We start from the raw sequence: 17174 nt of genomic DNA, 5'->3' as shown, positions 1-17174 counted from the left end.
AGCCTCCTGAGTAGCTGGGATTACAGGCACGCACCACCATGCCCAGCTAATTTTTTGTATTTTTAGTAGAGACGGGGTTTCACCATGTTGACCAGGATGGTCTCGATCTCTTGACCTCGTGATCCACCCGCCTTGGCCTCCCAAAGTGCTGGGATTACAGGCTTGAGCCACCGCGCCCGGCCTGATAAACAGATAAATTAATTGAGTTTTAAATATAGCTAATAATGCATCCCACATGCTAGGCCATCTCATAAGAGCCTTATGTACATGATTTGTTTTTACCTTCACAACAACGATATGAGGTAGGTATGAGCATGAGCTTCATTTTATAGTTGAGAAAACAAACTCAGAGAGGTTAATAAACTTACCCAAGGTCACACAGCTTGAAGGAGATAGAGTCAGGGACTCGAAATCATGTCTGTCTGACTCCAAAGCCATGCTTCTACTCTCTCACTTTACTGAAAAATCCGTAACTGGACTTGAGGTAGTGGACAGTGTGGTCTAGAATGGCACTTCTTAAAGTGTATCCTATAGAATGATAGTCTTTGTTTTCCTTTTGGATTTTCTTTTTTTGAGACAAGGTCTTGCTCTGTTATCCAGTCTGGAGTGCAGTGAGTGGTGCAGTCATGGCTCATTGCAACCTCGATTTCCTGGGCTCAGGTGTTTCTCCCACTTCAACCTCCTGAGTAGCTGCGACTACAGGCACACGCCCCCATGCCTGGCTAATTGTTGGCAGAGATGGGATTCCCCCATGTTGCCCAGGCTGGTCTTGAACTTCTGGATGCAAGTCGTCCACCCACGTCTGCCTCCCAAAGTGCTGGGGTTACAGGTGTGAGGTGCCATGCCCAGCCTAGTCTTTGGTTTTACAATTTTTTTTTTTCATGGTTGAACAAGTTCAAAAAGCACTAATGTTTACAATTTATCAGAACAGTCAAAAGTTTTGAGAAGCCTCATAGTAAAAAATAACAAAGAAACACACAAACAGAAACCGGTTCAATTTTTTAAATGCCTTTTTATTTTGCTGAACACTTGAACACCTTTTAATATCCTGGGGAACCAACTTTCCACAGAACATACTCTGGGGAACTCCATCCTAGATTAAGTAATCCTGGACGAGGAGAGGCAACATATTTCAATGTTCATTTTTAAAAATGATATCTAGCTCAGTGAGTTATTCCACATTTCTGGATTGCAGCTTTCTCAACTGTAAAATAAGAAGGTCAGCTCCTAAATTATATGCCATACCTTTTAAATGCTGTGGTCTACATGTAAAGTAAATGACAGTGTGTGAATTTATTTTTTCCCTTGTTATTGATGTTGGCTGAGGGGCCTGAGGACAGTTACCCAGTAGGGTCAGCTACATTCTGATTGCTCACAGGTATCTAAGGGTAAAAGGGTCCTATGTCTGTCACCCCTTCAAGTGTTGCTGTAAATGTGGTAGTACACTTAGCCTGTGGTGCCTGTCCCGAAGCTGCCCTGTGTCCCCAAGCCTGGCAACATCACCGGGCTTTCTCTGGGCTCGCCCATGCTGGACTGCCCTTCTCCAAACCACACCTCTCTGTGTAGCCTAGACAGAGCTCCCTGATTCCGACTCTTGTCAAAGCAGTGTACTTCACTCTTTCCTGCAGGGGCTGGAGCCTTTTCAAATGCTTTACGTAGCTGTCCCTGGTCCTAGAATGTCCTTCCCATCCCTGCCTGAATAAGCAGATACTTCTCATCCTTTGCTCCCCAGCCTAAATCTCGCTTCCCTCATAAACCTTTCTTTATTCCTTCAGCCTGAACTGATCTGACCTTTTCTGGACTCTTAGTTAACAGACAGCGTTTATCTTATCTGTCAGCTTTTCTTCAACTGCTTCGGGTGCCTTACTCTTGTGTTTCCAAATTTATCATAAACCCCTAAAAGCAGTTCTACCGTTTGTATCTCTTACGTGTTCCCTGCAAATTCTGGCATGGTGTTCCTCAAATAATATTTGCTCAATAAACACCAGGTTGATTAACCCACCGATGCTTCCCCCGCCCAGCTGCTTCTTTGGAGTGTGAGCCTAGCAGAGCCGCTCAGCATGATGAGAGACGTGTCAGCTCACAGCTGCACATAGCTCATGTGGAATTCGGCAACAGGAGTTGCCCCACGTTCCCTCCTCACCCTGACCAACTCCTTCATCAGAACTGTTTTTGATAGTTCAGCAAATCCAGAAAGAAAAATTAGGAGAAACTCTCTGAGTTGTAATTGTTTTGAGATGGAGTCTCACTCTGTCGCCCAGGCTGTATTGCAGTGGTGCAATCTTGATGCAGCCTCCGCCTCCTAGATTCAAGCGATTCTCATACCTCAGCCTCCTGAGTAACTGGGGTTACAGGCGTGCGCCACCACACTCAGCTAATTTTTGTATTTTTAGTAGAGATGGGGTTTCACTGCATTGGCCAGGCTGGTCTCAAGCTCCTGACCACAAGTGATCCACCTGCCTAGTGGTCCCAAAGTTCTGGGATTACAGGCGTGAGCCTTTGCACCCCGCCTGAGTTTTGTTAAGAATGGAGAACTTGTAGATTCTTGGTGGTGGGAAGGAGGCTTGCTGCCTCCTTAGCCTTCAACATGACTTACTGGACAGATTCTTGTTATGATTATTGTCAGGAACTTTTTAAATGAGCTAGAACTGATGCCGTTTACATGGGGTTGGTTGGCTATAGGTGGGGTCTTCCTTTTTCTGTTGTTGCCTGTTCTCTGACATTTGTTTTCAGTAGAGGCACAGCTGGGAGGATAGGGTTTATATCTGATACCTTTATGGGCTTTTCGGTGCTTGCTCTTGGATTGCTATTTAAATAGACTGGAAAGAGTGCAGAATGCTCTTATTCATTTTGTTTTCTGTAATGCTTCTCACTGTCAAAAATAAGAAAAAATAATTGGTGGTTCCTAAGGGCTGCAGTTCCCGTGAGGAACCTGAGTGGTCACGGCCATGTTCTGGATGGGCACATAGGCCTGGGAAGACCCCAGGCCCTAATGACTTAGTGGAGACCTGTGAGTGGTCAAGTGTGACTCAGAGCCCAGAAGCAGTGAAGTTAAAAATATAAAAATGTGACATAATAGCAAGTTATTCTAAACCATTTTATCAGCAGCACCCACAACAGCACCTGGTGTATTGTAGGCACTAAATACATGCCGGTAGTGAACGAAAGGGTCAAGAAGAGTCATGCATACCAGATCTCACCCGGTGGTGGTGGCACGCTGGTGGGTGATGCTGAGATGATTCTGAGGCTCCATCCAAGGCCAGTAGGCAGGAATCCTGTGCTCCCTGAGGGCTTCCTGCCAGAAAAGGGCAGGGCATCATGGTGGTACGTGTATTGTTATAGCTGCCCTGATCTGGGTCCTTAGCAGCCCCTTCAGTTAATGGGGCTAGATTATACATAAGAGGTTCTTGGGAAAGTTACATTTTCCATCCAGCCATCTGGCCATCCAGTGAACATTTATTGGGTATTACCATGTACCAGATACTTTGCTGAGGGCTGGCGATTTAGTGGTTACAGTAAACTTACAACCGTTCCCTGGACCCATTGGTGTGGGGAGGATTCAGATGTCATATGGCTAGTTATAAATTGGGAGGCAAGGCCGGGCATGGTGACTCACACCTGTAATCTCAGCACTTTGGGAGGCCAAGGCAGGAAGGTCACTTGAGGCCAGGAGTTCAAGACCAGCCTGGCCAACATAGCAGGACATCATCTCTACTAAAACTAAACAAAAATTTAAAAAAGTAGCTGCATACAGTGGCATGTACCTGTGTTCCCCGCAACTCAGGAGGCTGAGGTGGGAAAATCGCTTGAGCCCAGAAGGATGAGGCTGCAGTGAGCTATAATGATACCACTGCACTCCAGCCTGGGTGACAGAGTGAGATCTTGTCTCAAAAAATAAAATAAAATAAAAAATTAAAAGTGGAATAAATTAAGACGCACCAACAGAAGAAAAAGACTGAGGTATGATGAGAGAGCCAACTAGAGGAGATTCATTTAGATGGTGGCAGGGGAGATGAAGGGAAGGCGCCATTTAAGCTGAGATGGGAGCACTGGGTAAGGCGTCTGCGGGTGGGAAGAGCAGGTGAGAACCTTCCAGAAGAGGGAAGGATATGCCCATGGGCCCCAAGGTAAGAAAACCCTGGACTGCGTGTGGAACTGAGGGGAGCTAGCGTGGGAGCAGCTTAGAGAGCAGGGCAGGGGCTGAGGCTGCCAAGGGAGGCAGGAGGCATGGTGCCTAAGTGGCCTTGTCAGCCATGTAATTTAAAAAGTTTGGTTTTAATCCCAAATTTTATAAGTCAGCAAACATGCATTCATGTGTAGAGGACCTCCTGACAACAGAATCAAAAACCATAAACAAATACAGAATTAGACACTAGAGAATGTACATTGTGTAAATATATCACTGTCTGTCTACACTCAGTGTTGCTACCGTTGGGAAATTTACCTGTGGACACGGGTGGGGCCGAGGGGAATGGGCAGCCCCCGTTCTTGCTGTTCTTGGTGTACACAGAGAAAGTGTCCCTTTGGCTCCAGGTTGTAGCTGACCTTGGCTGCTCCTGGCGCTGTTTCCCTTTTGATCGGTGAAGGGCTTAATGCTCACTTGCATGGGTGAATGTGTAGCAATTGAGCGGGGACAGATGTTTGGCAGCAGGGAACCCTCAGGTCCTCCTCAATGCATGCGTGTGTGCCTCTCACGGGCACCACCTGGGGAGCAGGGGGAGAGCAGTGGGTGAATTCCACGGAAACTTGGCTCCTCTTGGTCCTCTCTTCTTCAGCTCCAGAATCTTCCATCCTTGTCCAGCTAGCGACTTGTACCCCTGTCACACTGTTTGTCTTCTCTGTGTGTCTGAGTCTTCAGGATGAGTAAAAAGGTGTGATGATCATCTTCAGCCCAGCGCTACCTCTCAAGATGAGTGAGATGCCATAAGTAATAACCATTGAACTTCGATGATGTAGTGACTGAAGGAGGAGCAGAGGAAAGCACCAATTAATAAAAAGAGGCAGATGACGGGCATTAATTTCTGTCGACACATGTGCCCCCAGCTGCGGCACACGTTCCGTTTTTATGCCCGGTCTACATTCTTCCTGGGTGACCTTTCCTGCTTGCCGCTGGGAGAGACACTCTTAGGCCACTGCAGACATTAGTGACTCATGGGTCATTAAGATTATGTTGTTTCTGTTTTATACTGTTAGACCTTTTCCTTGATCTTCAGGATCGTTGGATCTCCCAATGTTTGTGCACCTCGGGCATGTTAGTGAAACTTTCTGTGCCTCAGTTTTTTTGTCTGTAAAATGGGAACAGTGCCTTGTAGACTGTCCAATATATGCGGTTTCATTCCCTGCACCCAAGGAAAGCACATGATTTTAATATAAAAAGGAAACAAATCATCTCTCAGACCACACTGCTGTGCCCCTCTGGAGGGAAGAGGCCGAGGGAGACAAGGAAGGAAAAAAAAGTAAGAAAAGACAGTAAACCCCTCAGACTGTGGCAGTGAGGCCAAAGTGAGCTTTCATGAGAACCACATTTAGCCCTGGAATAAAAAATAAGAGCAACATACTTTAAAAATTATTTATGATTTTAAGCACATGAAAGATGTATCATGTACCCAGGGAGGGCATAATGGGGCACAGCTGGCTAACATGTGTCTCTCCATTTCTGAGGCTGTTCATAATTCTCTGATGTCCAAGAATAACTGTAATAATGATGCCACTGCTGATTGTGTTAATTATAATAAAGAAGGTTGGGATGTCTTTCCTGAATCCTGCTGAAGGCAAGAGGAGAGCCTGGGCTGCTGGGTTTGCCCAGGGCAGAAAGGGGCACTACAGCCTGCTTCCTTCTCACGGGCAGTCCATGGAACCAGCCAAGGATCAAAGGGCATTGGGTTGAAGGAAAGGGCTCTAGCAGGGAAGGCAGGAAGCCTGGGTTGCTGACATGATTTTACCCTTGAATGTGGCCATTCCCAGCCCCTCTGAGTCTCAGTGTTCTCATCTATGAAGTGGAGATGCTAATCCTACCTGGCAGGCACATCTTACAGAGTTTGCATGGACTGTGGTTGAAATGATGCTCAGGGAAGTGCTGGGTCCACTGCAAAGCATTCCATACACAGAAGGCGTTGTTATCATCCTTGTGTTTCTCCAGCGCTTGCCACAATCAACCACCAAGCTCAGGACTGGACATCTAGGAGGTATTCAGAGATGCTTGTGCCATGAATGAATGTTTCTTACTCATTAAATGTTCGAAACCATTGGACAATGCTTTTTAAGGCATTTGTTTCAGTTTCCTCCTTTATGATTTCTTAGGTGGGTCTGGAGCAGCGCTCAGTCTAAGGCGAATTATCCTCCATTGCTGAGTCAGTCTGAGTATGCTACTCAATGCCTTGTGAATTAGGGGACTTTCCCATCCAGCTGGTGGGCATAAGTGCGTTTCAGACGGTTCCCTCTTCTGTCTTGGGTACTTTCCTCACACTCATGTTGCTAAGTACTCAAAGGGGACCTTCTGCAGCTCTCTGGGGTGCTCTGTCCTGTGAACTCTAGTTGCCTTGTCTCCCCAGACTTAGAGCTTGCTCATCTCCACTCAGGGATTTTCCTGGGCTCCACCTGTCCCCTCTCATCTATCAAGGCAGCGAGCCAGACTCACAGGGTTCTTCTTTTCTGTCTCCCATCTCTCAGGGGTCACTGCCTTTTATTGCCTGATGTCCAGTATCTTGAAAATAATTATTTTATATATTTTGTTAGGGTGTTTTGGTTGTTTCGGGCAGGAGAGTAAATGGGTCCCTGTTACTCCCTCATGGAAGGAAGTAGAGGTTCCCTTGTTTTCTCTTCAGAGCTGAAGAAGGTGGGAGAGGGGAATGACTTTCCCAGAGCTGCACATCTCACTGGTGTCAGCAAGGAGGCATCCTCCTGCCCTCACTGTGTGCCAGCACACAGGCGAGATCCCTGCTCTCCATAAGTCCATGGTTTGCTGGGGAGATGGACAAATCAACTGAGAATTCGAGACAGATGCATAAGTCAAGAAAAGCAAGCCACAATATATTCTTTGAGGTGGATATTCATCCACAGGGTACCAAGAAAGCATGGCAGGAAGTGAGAGGGCAAGGAAGGGCTCCTGGGAGGGTTGGTACGTGAGCCTTGTCGGGAAGGAGAGGCAGGAGTCATCCAGGTGGGAGAGGAGGGAGGAAGTCTCAGAAACAGGTAAAACACACAACAGCTTGAAGGCAGGAAGTAGGTCCTTTGCCTCAAGTCCAGTGTGCATGGTGTGGTGCCATGGGGGACACCTACGTGTGTTTGATTGCAGGTATGCTCCTGCTTCATCCACACACCGAGTTCCTGAAGTCTGGAAATTTCCTCCAACACAAGTCTGCTGTGGTGTTTCAGCCTGGGAAAGTCTGTGTAGGGTCTTGTTCAGGGCTACGCAGTTGATGTTACCATGAGGTTTGGTACTCTGGTCTTCCAACAATATTCCTTTCAGTGATACGGAGCATGCTCCATCAAGAAGCAGTCGAAACTTACCCCAGTCCTACTCCTGGTCCCAGTAAAACAGCACGGGAGCCCACGCCCTTTAGCCCATGTCTCTAGGTGAGCCCTACCAGATCTATTGCCAAGGTGGACAATAGGTGGAACCTCCCGGAACTGCCTGGAGGTTCTCAGCTGAATGTCTGCCAGAGCCAGGCCCTGAGACAAGTGCTGGGTTAGAAATCTGCATCAACTAAATGCGTGCATTTCTGGTGTCGGTGGGTGCTGCACTCCTGAGTGCCTTTGTACTTGGTAGGAGGAGGGGGAGCCTTTTGGTCTACTCGAGGCCTTAGGCTTTTGGCTCACCTCTAGCCTGGTTTATTTCTGCCAAGACCAAACCAGTTGTCTTATGACTCTTTGGATCCCAGTCTGGGCTCCTCCAGTGACAGCAACTGCTGTCGTCAATAGTGGTTCCCCAGAGATTTCTCATTCATTCATTCATTCAGTCATTCATAAAACAATAGTGAACATTTTGGACAGTATCCTGTCCTCATAGGATTATGGTTTGGTAGGGATGGCTGGACACTCATCAAACAATCGCTCAAATAAGTGTAAAATTACAGCTGTGATAAGTGTTATGAAAAAGGGGAATTAGGGCTCATGAAATACTGTGAAGGTGGGACTTGCCATTGTTTGGAAGCCAAGAAAAGCTTTTCCCAGGAAGTGGCAATAACGTGAGACCTCACTGTGAACAGAGGTTGGTGACCCAGCAGGTTGGGTGTCGGGAGGTGCGGGCCGTAGGGAATTGGGAGGAGATGTGCTCAGCTCAGCCAGTATCTGGGTGCAGTCAGCAGGAACTACATGGAAAGGTAAATATGGAGACGTCTGCAGGTTCCATGGGATGTGTTAAGAGTTTTGGTCTTTTTCCTAAGAGCAATGAGTGACTGTTGAAGGCTTTTTAATGAGGAGGCAAGAGGATTGGGTTTTTGCTTCAGACGCCTCACTTGAACTTCAGTGTAAAGACTGAATTGGAGGTGGGCAAGAGTAGAATTGTCAGATAGAACACAAGATGACTAGTTAAATTTCAATTTCAGATAGAGAATATATACCTTTTTAGTATACGTATGTTCCAAATACCATGTTGGACATAATTACATTTAAAAAACTATTGTTTTTACTTTTTTCTTTTAAGTTTTAAGTAGGTTGCAAATATTGCATGGGACCTAATTATGCTAAAGATTATGCATGGTTTATGTGAAATTTACATTTAACTTGACATCCTGTATTTGTATTTGTTATATCTGGCAACCCTTAGAAGAGAAACTGTGGAGAGACTGGTTATAGACCAGTTCTTGTTGTAAACTATTAAAAGTTGCTTACGTTGGGACAGCAGAGGTGGGGATGGAGAGGAGTGGACAGAAAAGGAATAGCCATAGCTGGTCCAAATCTGCCATTCAAAGGCATCTGGAGGACAGAGGCCATCGGCTTCCCTCCCATTCTGAAACTTTAATTTCTGCACACACGCTATTTAAAGATACGTGGGTATGTGTATGGTGAACTCCATAGTCTCAGCGCAGGTCAGGTGGCTGGTCAGAAACTGCACTGAATGAAGAGGTGTGCTGTGACAGTGTGAGGTGGTCTTCTTTCTGTCTCCATACCTCTAGGCCAAAGACACCTGAGAGGTGAGTTCTGTGCATCGTAGTGATCAATGAGGTTTGGTAGAAAGGTCAAGACCTTTGTGACAATAAAGGCAGTATTGTAAGTTGTACATCGCTTTTCCCCATGACAACTCACATTTTAGCAAATGAAAGAGAAAAGTAAAGCAGTCAAGAACGCGGGCTTTGCCAAGGGTTTAAATCCCATCAGTTATTAGCTTATCGACACTGTGTGTGTGATCTTGGCTGAGATACTTAACTCTCTTGGCTTTGCAGCATATTTTAAGATTAGCGCTAAAGGACGTGGAAAGCTGGGCCAACAGGAGATGCTTAATAATGCTATATGCTACCAGAAACACCAATCCCCTTGTTTCAGAATGCAGGCTTACCCTCCTTCTCACACAGCTCGCTTCATTATCTTCTCAATTCACAGCTCTGCTTTTGTCACTGTTCACACCCTTCACTGTCCTCTGTTGCCTCGTGCAATAGATCTTCATGCACTCAACTCAGTTTGCCCCAGCTGAGTTTGCCAACTGAGACCAGTGCGTGGGGACCTGCTGCACCAGGCAGTGGAAGCACAGGTGATTGTCACTGTCACTCATCAGAACCCCTTTCTCCAAGCAAACCAGCCCATGTAACCCTCTTTAAACTCAGCTTGACCTTTTCCACATTTTTTGTGTGCCTAGAGTGTCTTTGCCTGTATCTGTTCAAGGCTTATTCATCAAAAGTATTTATAAGTTGATGTTAACAGAAATATGATCAAAACAAGATATGAAGCATGCATAGGAAATGAAAGAAATGCTTGTCACTGGGGAAATGGCTAAACAAATTAGCATTCATGTCTACTGTGTAATACTACACATCCATTACAGTAGCTGTATGCAAACTGACCTGGAAAGATATCTATAATGTTAAATTTAAAAAAGCAAATTATAGAGCAATATGTGAAGTATGGTCATAGTTGCCTGAGAAGGAACCTAGTTCTAGCTATACAGAGAAAGTAGGGATTAAACATATTCCAAACAGTTAAGAGAGGTTTCCTTTGGAAAGGAGGCGAGGAATTGGGTTGGAAGTCAAAGGAAACTCCTAACATTTAGTTAATATGCTTTACTGGTTTCAGCTTGTTTGTTTACCTGAACTGTGTTAATTTTGTAATTGGAATTAAACCAAAATGCACAGAAAAAACTTTAGAACTAAGTAAATGGTGGTTTTGTTTTCATTGTTAGACTGGGGAGGCTCTTGCTCTATCCTTACTTACCATTATTTTACTAAAGAACAAAATGGTAATGGAAGAAGATTACCCTTCTGCTAAATCCAACTGAAATGCTACTCCCTCAATGAAACATTTTCCTAATTCCTCAACTGAATGTGCCCCTCCTCTCTTTGAACCCTCAAAGCACTTTACATATCTTTTGTGGCATTTTCTCACTCTATCTTAGTGAGTATTTAGGTATCCAAGTATGAAGACAAGTATTTCATACCGGTCTTACTGCCAATCTACACTGAAGTAACATGAAGCTACCATGGTAGAGAAGGAAATGGGATTTCAAGTCAGAAGGTCTGGATGTTGCCTCTTGTTCTGAATATCTATCGCAGCCTGACAGATTAGCCCATACTTAGTAGCTTAAAGCAACAGGCATTTTATTTTATCTCATGATTTTTTTGGTCAGGAACTTGGGCAGAGCTGGGCTGGTTGATTATTCTGCTTTACGTGGTGTCTACTGGGGTCACTTGGTGGTAGCCAACTTGGGGGGAGGCTGGATGGGAGGGTTCAGGAAGGCTTTAGTTGCATGCCCACTGCTTGGCAGGGCAGCTGGAAGACTGGGCTCAGGTGAGTGTCTTTCCCTCACTGCGTACTCTCAGGGCACCTCTGTAGACTTTTTATGGTGTGACTCAGGGCTTCAAGGGATAAGGCAGACCAAGGCTGAGGCTGCCCATTTTCTAAAGCAGTGGTCCCCAATCGTTTCGGCATCGGGGATTGGCTTCATGGAAGACAATATTGCCATGGACCAAGGGTGTGGGTTGGCGGGCAGAGATGGTTTCAGGATTAAACTGTTCCACTTCAGATCATCAAACATTAGATTCTCATAAGGAGCATGCAACCTAGATCCCTCGCATGAGCAGTTCACAGTAGGGTTCATGCTCCTATGAGAGTCTGATGCCACCGCTCATCTGACAAGAGGCAGAGCTCAGGCGGTAATGCTTGCTCACCTACCACTCACCTCCTGTTGTGTGGTCTGGTTCCTAACAGGCCATGGGCCAGTAACAGTCAGTCTGTGGCCCCGAGGTTTGGGGACCTCTGTTCTAAAAGATAGAACTGGCATAGTGTCACTCCTGCTATACTCCACTGGTTAAGCATCCACAGAGCCCACACAGATTCAAAGGGGTTGGGAACAGAGATGCTACTTCTTAAAAGAATTTGTGTAAAAAATGTGTGGCCATCATCAATTTATCACAGCTTTGTTATGAGAAATACAACTTCTGTGTCTCAATGACTCCATTTGCAAATTATAAAGACCAAAAACTATAATGTGTGCAAAACATGCTATGCATTATAAAAAAGAACTGTATGCACTATAAATATTAATAATCACCTTGGTACTAAATCTATGCCTTACTCATGAAATGTTTAATACTTTGAAAGCAAACTCATTTAAACACAGATATTTCCTAAGAAAAACACAAAGAACGTGCTGCTGGTTGATCACACAGAAGCGTGGTGCGGTTTCAGACTATACACTTTGGATTAGGTTGACGTGAGTAAAATCCAGGCTCCGTCACCCAGTTCCTATCTATGTGGACTTTGTTAATTCGCTTCACCTCTCTGAGCCTCAATTGCCTCATCATGATATAGAATTAGTATTACCTACCCAGCAGGGTTGCTGTAAGCACTGGAGTTAATTTGTGTCAAGCACCTAGTAGGGTCACATAGTAGGTCTGCAGTTTCTCTTAAGATGATATCAAGTGTTATAGAAAGTTTGGACTCCTCACTTACTTCTCTGCACTGCTCACCTCCATGAGCACAAAGGATTGAGAGGGGTCCAGAGTCCAGGTCCTTGGGAGAGCATTGGGGAAAAGGGGAAGGCCCTCCTGCTTGTTTCTCCCAGTCTCTTCCTCTCTCCAATGCTCCCCTCTAGGAACCTGTATCCATGCAGCTTTTGTGAAGCCATTCCTCTCTGCTGGAAGTGCCCCCCTTTTCAGACCTGTGGCTTTTCCTTTCACAGATGTACGAAATCAAAGCAGGAGGCAGCATTGCAAAGAAGCTCAGCGTGGTTCTGCAGAAGCTGAGCTCGCCCCTGCAGCCCCGAGTTCCAGAACACAGCAACAACAAGATGAAAAATCTCTCCTATCCATTCTCCAGGGAGAAGATGTACCTGTGAGTATTGAAGCTGGTGGAGCAAGGGTGTGGGAGGGGATGGGAAGGAAAATTGAACATTGTTCTATGTCTCAGCCATGGGGCTCATGAAACGGGTGCCCCAGTGTCTGGGAGAGAGCGTAGGAAGCATGCTCTCATGGTGACATTGTCCCTGTGCCTGCTTTGTGAACTCCCTCCCCATGTGAGATTATACCAAGCAGTCCTGGGTGTTTGTCCAGTGGGAAATCTGCCACTTGGCCATTTTGCAGGATGGAGGACAAACCAGGCAGCAGCCAACAAGAAACTTTGGAAGTCTGTGAGAAAGTGGTCAGACACCTGTGTATCTTCTGTAGGAAAACCTTCTGCCCAATTGCCAGCCTAATAGGGTTTCAACAGGATATGATAAACCAGAGAGAAGCTGGGTGAAGCTTCTGGGTGTCTGGATCCCAGCTACCTACTTATTCACTCAATGACTCTCAGCAGTCTTCTCCTGCCCCTGAACCCTACCTGGGAAAAGTGAATAAAAGCTCTTCACAGAGATAGCTACTTGGGAAACATTTGAAAGGGGGAGCCAGGGCTGGGAAGTAGGAGATGCAGCCACCAAGCATCAGCTTTGCTTTAGGAGCTAATGAGAAAATAAACAGCCATCAACGGTGATGAAAAAATGGAGCAAGAGAGGGAAAGGCCGGGGCATGGAAGAATGCAAGGAAGCATGCTCTCACAGTGACAGAAAGAAGGACCTTCTCTTTTTAGGAGGTGGAAGTTATGGAGCAGTGTTTCTGCTGTCCGTGACAGACCATCTCCTATCCATCTTTGCTGTGTTCGATATTATCCTGCACACATGCATATGCTATTTCTCCTGCATGTATTTACCCTCTCGTTGAGTCCTCATGCCTCCTTGTGAGGTGGCCACCCAGATCTAATCTATCTAGCTCTATCTAGGTTTACCTTCTATTATAGAGAGGAAACCGAAGTCTAGGTCTGTCCAGGGTCACACCGCCCTACGTGGTTGAGCTGGGCCTTGCATGATGGCTTGCTGCTCCTGTGCTGCTTCCCTGCATCCCCATTCCTGGGCCTTCATTTATGTTGGTGCTGGCATCTGAATGGTCACCTCCCGTGCATCTCCATTTGTTTCACTTCCGCTGTCCTTCAAGACTGGTTCATCCACAACTTCCTTTTGAAGGATATTCTGCTCTTCCCAACCAGAAGCACATGCTTCACCCCCTGAGCTTTCACAGCAATAGTCTGCATATTACCATCTTCTACTCTGCATCAGTTACTTGGAGAAATGTACATCCCGGTGACTGGGACTTCTGGGGCGCTGGGAACATATTTCCTTCCTTCATCAGTGCATCCTCTAGCATGGCAAACATGCCCCATGGGCCATTTTCTGAATGAAAGCTCAGTGTGTGAAGTTAAAAACAGACACAGCCCTTGCACAAGTAAGATTTTGGTATCTAACGAATGAGATGACAGTGACATTAAGTGAAATTTGAAGAATCAGAGTGATAATCCAACACCCTGAAATGATACTCTTTTTGATTTGTATTTTTTACTGTCTTTGTTCATGCACTGGTATCTTTTTTACATACTTTCCATTTGGAAACTTATCATCATATAATATTTTTCTAACATGGTGTAATCTTTTTCTATACACAAAATTTTCATAATTATAAATTTCAATGGCTGCCATGATACTCTATTGATTTTGGCATTGCATCTTATTGCTGTAATATTTATTATAAATACCTTTGCATTGTTTATATTATTTTTTCTTTCCTTGTGTTGAATTTGTTCCATAGAATAAATTTCTAGGATGAGTTTTTAGAATTCCTGGATCTAGAAAAGCATAAACATTGTGTGTGTGTGTGTGTGTGTGTGTGTGTGTGTGTGTGTGTATCTCATACGTCTTGCTATGTTGCTTTCTAAAGGTTTGCTGTGGGCCTTGGGTGGCAGTGGTCTCAGGGCAAGGGTAATGAAATGACTTCGCCATCTGCTCTCTTGGCATCTCCAGGTACAATGTCCAGGAAAAGGACACCTTCTTTGATAATGCCACCCGCAGCCGCATTGTAAGTAAATGGATGTACTGTGTAGGAAAGAGGGTGGGGCAGGGCTGAGTCCCTAGTTGGCAGGGCATTCTCTTACCCTCCCTGCCACCTCACACCGTTATTTGCTTGGAGTTGCCTGGCAACTGAGAAGAGTACGCAAGAGCTTCCTGGTTCCCCAAAAGAAATGGCAAATAACTGCCCTCACTTGTGGTTTGAGAGGAGTATCTTCTCTTTATGAGTTCTCTATAAAGTTCTTCTTAGAATTAAAAAAAGCAGGGAATGTCGTAGTTGGTGGAGGGGGGTTATTTAGGTGAACCCCTTGATTTACAATTGAGGAAACTGAGGCTCTGAGAAGCAATGCATTGAAAATAAATCATATAGATCGTTAGTGTCAGAACAAGGACTAGAAATAGTCGTTCTGATTGTTGGGCTACTGTGTTTCTTTTTGTATTTTCCCTTCTTTCAACTTCCCTGACAGAGTCATGTGAATTTATATAACAAGGAATGCTGGTTAGACAGTTTGCCCAAGGATAATACTACCAGCCCATTCACTAGAAAGCCAACACTTGTTCGGGTGCATTGGCTCATGCCTATCATCCTGGTACTTTGCGAGGTTGAGGTGGGTGGATTATGATGAGGTCCGGAATTGAGACCATCCTGGCCAACATGGTGAAATCCCATTTCTACTAAAAATACAAAAAAAATTAACTTGGTATGGAGGCGGGTACCTGTAATCCCAGCTAGTTGGGAGGCAAGAGAATTGCTTGAACCCAGGAGGCGGAGGTTGCAGTGAGCTGAGATTGTGCCTTTGCACTCCAGCCTGATGACAGAGCGGGATTCCGTCTAAAAACAAAAAAGATAGCAAACACTCATGACCATAGCCCTTCTTTTACAGTCGTTTTGCTTTTATGTCAAATGTTTGAATTTTGTAGGATGATCAATTCTAATGAAAATCTGCACATGTCCTGTGTTTCTGTGGCCCTGCATGATCTGTAGAACATCTCCATTCACCGACCAGTTCTCTATCGCCCTAGAGGTCACTTAGCCTATGGGCAGAAGACAGCAAGGGGCCCAAGGAATGCCACAAACACACACAGGCCCACATGGGAATCATGGAAGTGCATTTCCATTGATCCTTACAAAAGAACTGAAGTTTCCACAGGAGGAATAAGGGTTAGATACCTGAAAGGACCTCCCAGCTAATAGGGTGGTAAGAAAATATGTGAATCCGAAGGGACAGGTGACTGGAGGAGGCTAGGATATTTCCCAGGCGCCCTGCAAACAAGGTATTAACTCTTACTTGCAGGATAGGCAAGGAAATCTCAGATACCTTAGCCTAGTGTTTTAGGCAGAATTAAAATAAGCATAAGATTTCTTTCTTCTTTCAATGGAAAGAGACATTAATGTCCCATTTTCTTGGTTGATGCTATTATAAGCCAATTAAATGTCACTGTGACTTGGGTCCCATGACTGTGGGGGAGTTATAGGGTGTTGGGGAGGTCACTTGATAATTGCAAAGTGCTGGTAAAATAATACAATGCCATCTAAATGCTGTTCTTAATTATTAGTGCTGTTGAATTACTGCACTATATTAGGAGCAGAATTAAACTCTTGGGCCCCGCAGTTATTTATTCACCACTCCCTTTAGGCTGTGGCTATGGCAGTATAAATAATGATGGAATAACACATCTTCTAGCATTCATCTCTCTTTCTGGAAGCATCTTCCTTCCTTTCCTCAATCCACCCCACACTGAGAACAGGGGAAAAGAGCCTTGAGTTTTTTCCTGGGGTCTGCTCTGCCCTGGACTTTGGTTGGAGGACCTCACCTACATCTATGGATGTCTTCCTTGTGCCTGCTTCTTTGTGGATGGCTGAGCACCTCAGCTGTTTGTTGCAAAGCAGACTTCATTGCTGGGCATCTCTTTATAGCCTGGCATAGGCTTGGGACTCAGGAAGTCACTAGTTGGCCAACAGGTTTACAAGGACCCACCTTTGTCCCTCCCTGATTCTTTTGTGAGAAGCACTGCTTTCCTCCTATGTGAGAAACAGAGTCCCCTGAAGGCCCTGTAGGCCAGGGGATTCTGTAGGCTGTTTTGGGCGTGTGGAGCTTCAGGCAGGCGAAGCCACTGAGTCAGCAGCTGCTGTGTGCCTAATATTGTGCTCTAAGACATGAATCTTCAAGGAAGCATATGATATGCTCTGATCAGGGAGGCAAGATGAGGACTCAGGGAAAAAACAGAGAAATAAAGACATCAGTGACAACATATAGGTAGCCCCTTTGCCGTTTCAGAGCACGTTGACAGTCTGGCTGGCCTCACCGCAGCTCCGCGAGATGACCCCATTACAGGCCCAGGCTGACCCTCCTGACGTTTGCTCAGGGCCTTCTGCATCTACCTCCACATCCAGAGCTTTCTGCTGCCACACAGGTTTTCCCTGTCAGCCTGGCTCCAGGCTGGGAGAAGGGGCCTGCCCCTCCCCGGGACCCTCCAGGCAGAACCCCACCTTCCCGAGGTTCCCGCAGGAAGGGCGGCAGACACTGCTCCTACCCCACAGACCCAGGGCTTCCTCCGGGCCCTCCCGAGGCTTTGCGGTCTGGGCTGGGCTCCTCTGTTTTCCTCACCTCCTGTAACTGCAGTCCATTTCTAGCCTTTTTTTTTTTTTTTT

General features: G+C 45.7%; 1 protein-coding gene across 2 annotated transcripts in view; it reads left to right on the top strand.

The window, feature by feature from the left end:
- ANO2 (anoctamin 2) overlaps nt 1–17174 on the top strand; it is a 391299-nt gene that overhangs the window by 107455 nt on the left and 266670 nt on the right. For both annotated transcript variants that reach the window (XM_032254535.1, XM_032254534.1), the window contains exons 5-6: nt 12332–12483; nt 14477–14531. In XM_032254535.1, the coding sequence (XP_032110426.1) occupies nt 12332–12483; nt 14477–14531 (207 nt within the window). The remainder of the gene's footprint in view (nt 1–12331; nt 12484–14476; nt 14532–17174) is intronic.

The sequence above is a fragment of the Sapajus apella genome, unplaced genomic scaffold (assembly GCF_009761245.1).
Source record: "Sapajus apella isolate SASKATOON/1434 unplaced genomic scaffold, GSC_monkey_1.0 scaffold86, whole genome shotgun sequence".
NCBI classification, from domain to species: Eukaryota; Metazoa; Chordata; class Mammalia; order Primates; family Cebidae; genus Sapajus; species Sapajus apella.
The sequence above is the reverse complement of the archived record's forward strand: the minus strand, read 5'-3'. Positions and strand labels throughout refer to the sequence as shown.